The sequence below is a fragment of the Diaphorina citri genome, unplaced genomic scaffold (genome assembly GCF_000475195.1).
Source record: "Diaphorina citri unplaced genomic scaffold, Diaci psyllid genome assembly version 1.1 scaffold280, whole genome shotgun sequence".
In the NCBI taxonomy this organism is placed as follows: domain Eukaryota; kingdom Metazoa; phylum Arthropoda; class Insecta; order Hemiptera; family Psyllidae; genus Diaphorina; species Diaphorina citri.
In genome coordinates, this window is record NW_007377716.1 from 1 (window position 1) to 3126 (window position 3126).

At 39.9% G+C, this 3126-nt stretch overlaps 1 protein-coding gene across 1 annotated transcript in view; it reads right to left on the reverse strand.

Moving 5' to 3' along the window:
* Positions 1 to 1996: 1996 nt before the first annotated feature.
* Positions 1997 to 3126, reverse strand: part of LOC113466497 (sodium/potassium/calcium exchanger Nckx30C-like) — a gene marked incomplete at its 3' end in the record, with an annotated part of 16804 nt that continues 15674 nt past the window's right edge. Inside the window, exon 7 of the mRNA XM_026821961.1 lies at positions 1997 to 2172. Coding sequence (XP_026677762.1) covers positions 1997 to 2172 — 176 coding nt within the window. The remainder of the gene's footprint in view (positions 2173 to 3126) is intronic.

Genomic DNA, 3126 nt, shown 5'->3' on the forward strand with positions numbered 1-3126 from the left:
CTCTTTCTCTCTCCCCCTTTCGTTGTTTTGCTTTTCCCCTATTCAATCTTCTATCTCTCTCCCCCTACCTTTATTCCTTATACCTCTATCTCTATCCCATTCTTCTCTTTCACACACTCTACATCTTTCTTCTCTCTTGAGAGAGAAGGGAGGAGAGAGAGAGAGAAAAGAGGAAATGAGAGGACGGAGAGAGAGAGAGAGAGGGAGAGAGAGCCTTTTATTTTTGGCAAACCTCCAACTAGAACGATTTCCACACCGTCGCGTTCAATATTTCCCTCTCCCTCTCTCTCTCCTTCTCTCCCTCCCTCTCTCTCTCTCTCTATCCTTCTCTCTAACAACGTACTAACATTCGTCCTCTTTCTTTTTCTTTATTACTCTCTTCCTCTCTCTCGCTCTCTCTCTCTTCCTCTCTCTCGCTCTCTCTCTTCCTCTCTCTCTTCCTTTCTCTCGCTCTCTCTTTCTCTTCCTTTCTCTCGCTCTCTCTCTCTCTTCCTTTCTCTCTCCTTCTATTTCTCTTCAGTGATTTTGTATTCTTGTGACGAAAAATCTTCAAAAGGATTTTTCATCTTTTTTCTTCTTTCGAGAGAAAGAGGAGAAAAACAGAAAAAGATAAAGAAGGAAGAGAGAGAGAGAGAAAGTCAGAAAAAAAAAACGAAAGAAAGAGAGAGGGAGAGAGACAGATAAAAAAAAATGAAAGAGAGAGAGGGAGCAGAAGTTAGTTTTTATAGTTTTCTTAATTACTGTAAAGAAGTTTTTGAAATTAGGGTAACATGGGGCAAGATAGTCCCCCTCTGAGAAAAGTGGAGCAATAAGAACTTTAGGGGAAGATGGTTCCCCTCTGAAATAACTGGAGCGGATAATTTTACCCAGATAAAACATAAAGATAGCAGATTTGGAATTCTAATTTTACCCCCCAACATGGTAGAAAAAAAGACTTTTCAATCCAGGGTGTCTACCAAAATGGAAAAATAAAATTCCCCGACTTTTCCCGGTTTTCCAGTCCATTTTTTTTCAAAAATTCCAGTCTACTTTTCCAAGATTTTCCACGCTATTCCCACTGCACCGCAGCCGATTTTTTTCTTCTAAGCAATGCTCCCAGGCCTGTTGCCTTTTTTTAATTACTTCTTCAACCTTTTTTAATCCGACTAAGGTAAGGTCTTGAGTCCTCCATTTGCACCATAAAATAACTGTGCCGCAGGCCAAATTTTTTCAAGATAGTGACCCCTGCGACCATTTCACCATCTCTCTCTGATAATTCCAATTCAACTTTAACAAAAAAAGGGGCGAAGAGAATATCATAACAGCGCCGCAGGCGAAATTTTTGAACATTTTGGTCATAAAAAAAGTGTTGCATTTCGATTGCAAATATTTCAACGGGTTACTTTCTGGTGTTCTCGTGTTGACCCAGCACCTAAATGGGAAGTATTGCGTCTCTTCTCGCCCATCTGATGAGAGGCCGTTTTTATTTCATACCAATGAAACAAGTGCTATATTAGACTCATGTTGTCTGTGTCATAGCAAGCTCATCCTGTAGTATGCCATAACCATTGAAAATACATAAGTAGCCCGTGGCAGCCAGTGTGGATGTCCAAAGCGGAATCTCCTTGGTAAAAAAATACTTACCTATCATCAACAGTACCACGTAGCCAGATACTGTTCAATACTTACCATAAAGACCTGGACCTCGCTATGTCACGGGGGAGTTATGTGGGTGTGGCGGAGAGACTCCTCAACACAGGGGACCAGGTAGGCCTAGCATAGCCTAACTTACCTAATTGTAACTTCATTGTATAATTTTGTTATCTATCTTACAACATTTTTTCTTCTTTTTTTTTCTCTTATTATTTTTACTACCTACCTAATGTAAATGTTTATGTAATTGCATAAAATTAATGCGTTTAAACATAAAAAAAAAAAAAAAAAAAAAAAAAAAAAACACAAAGAATGTATATAATTGAATTCAGAGGAATATCCGAAAGAATAGTAGCTGACTTACCATTGGTTCAATAATGTTGAGCGCAATCCCATTCGGTTCCATGGCTGAGTTCATTTTAGATCCGGATCCATGAGAATCCCGCTTACCTCCCGGACTACTATTGGGATCATTTGTGGACAGAAGCACTTTCAGTGATGCTAGAGCTGTAAGCTGGGATGCCCTTTCATCCAACACGCCTGAAGAAGTAGAAACGAATAGAAAAAAAAAAACGAATTAGATTAGATTAGAATATGAATAGGACAGGGTAGAACCAAATTAGAATAGAATATATTTTGAATTTTTTGAATTTGAAAATTATTTCTTTATTTTTGAAAATTAGGTTACAATAAAAAGCATCTCCTAGGCTGATTTCAACCTCTGAGGAGATGGAACGAATTAGATTATAATATGAATAATTTTGCAGAAAATTAGGGGGCGGAGGTACTTAAAAAACAGTAAGATTACCCCTTCATTTCAATAAAATATGCAATATGCAGAACGTCAAGGAATATGAAGGGGAATGCGCCGCAGGCCGTTTGATATTTAATTTGAACATTTTTAATTTTTGACCGGGTGATTTTCAGATTCCATGACTTTTCCAAGTCAGCCATAATAAAAACGAGCTGTATTTGTTCAGAGTGTTCAGGATACAGTTCGCCCCGGACGGGTATCGAACCAATGACCTAGCCCTTCCAAGACCCAAGCGCATAGGTATAAAAGGGAATGAAATGGAGGCAAAAGAGAGGGGAGCGAACTCAGAGGGAAGAGAAAGAGGGAGAAAGAGAGAGAGGGAGAGAGAGAGAGAGAGAGAGAAAGAGGGAGAAAGAGAGAGAGGGAGAGAGAGAGAGAGAGAGAGAGAGAGAGAGAGAGAGTTAGTTGACGACTACGTACTCCTCTCTCTAATTCTCTCTTTCACTACCCTCTCTCTCCTCCTTCTACCTCCCTCCCTCCTTCTTTCTCTCTCTACTCTCTCTTTCTCTCTATTCTTCTTCTGATCTCTTTACTTCCTCATTCGTCTCCTCTCTCTCTCCCTCCTTCTCGTACACTACGTAGTTAATGTCATGTAGTCACGAACAATGTGACAGACGTTAAAGGCAGAAAGAAAGAGAGAGAGAGCAGAGAGAGAGAGCAGACGAGAGAGAGAGAGAGGG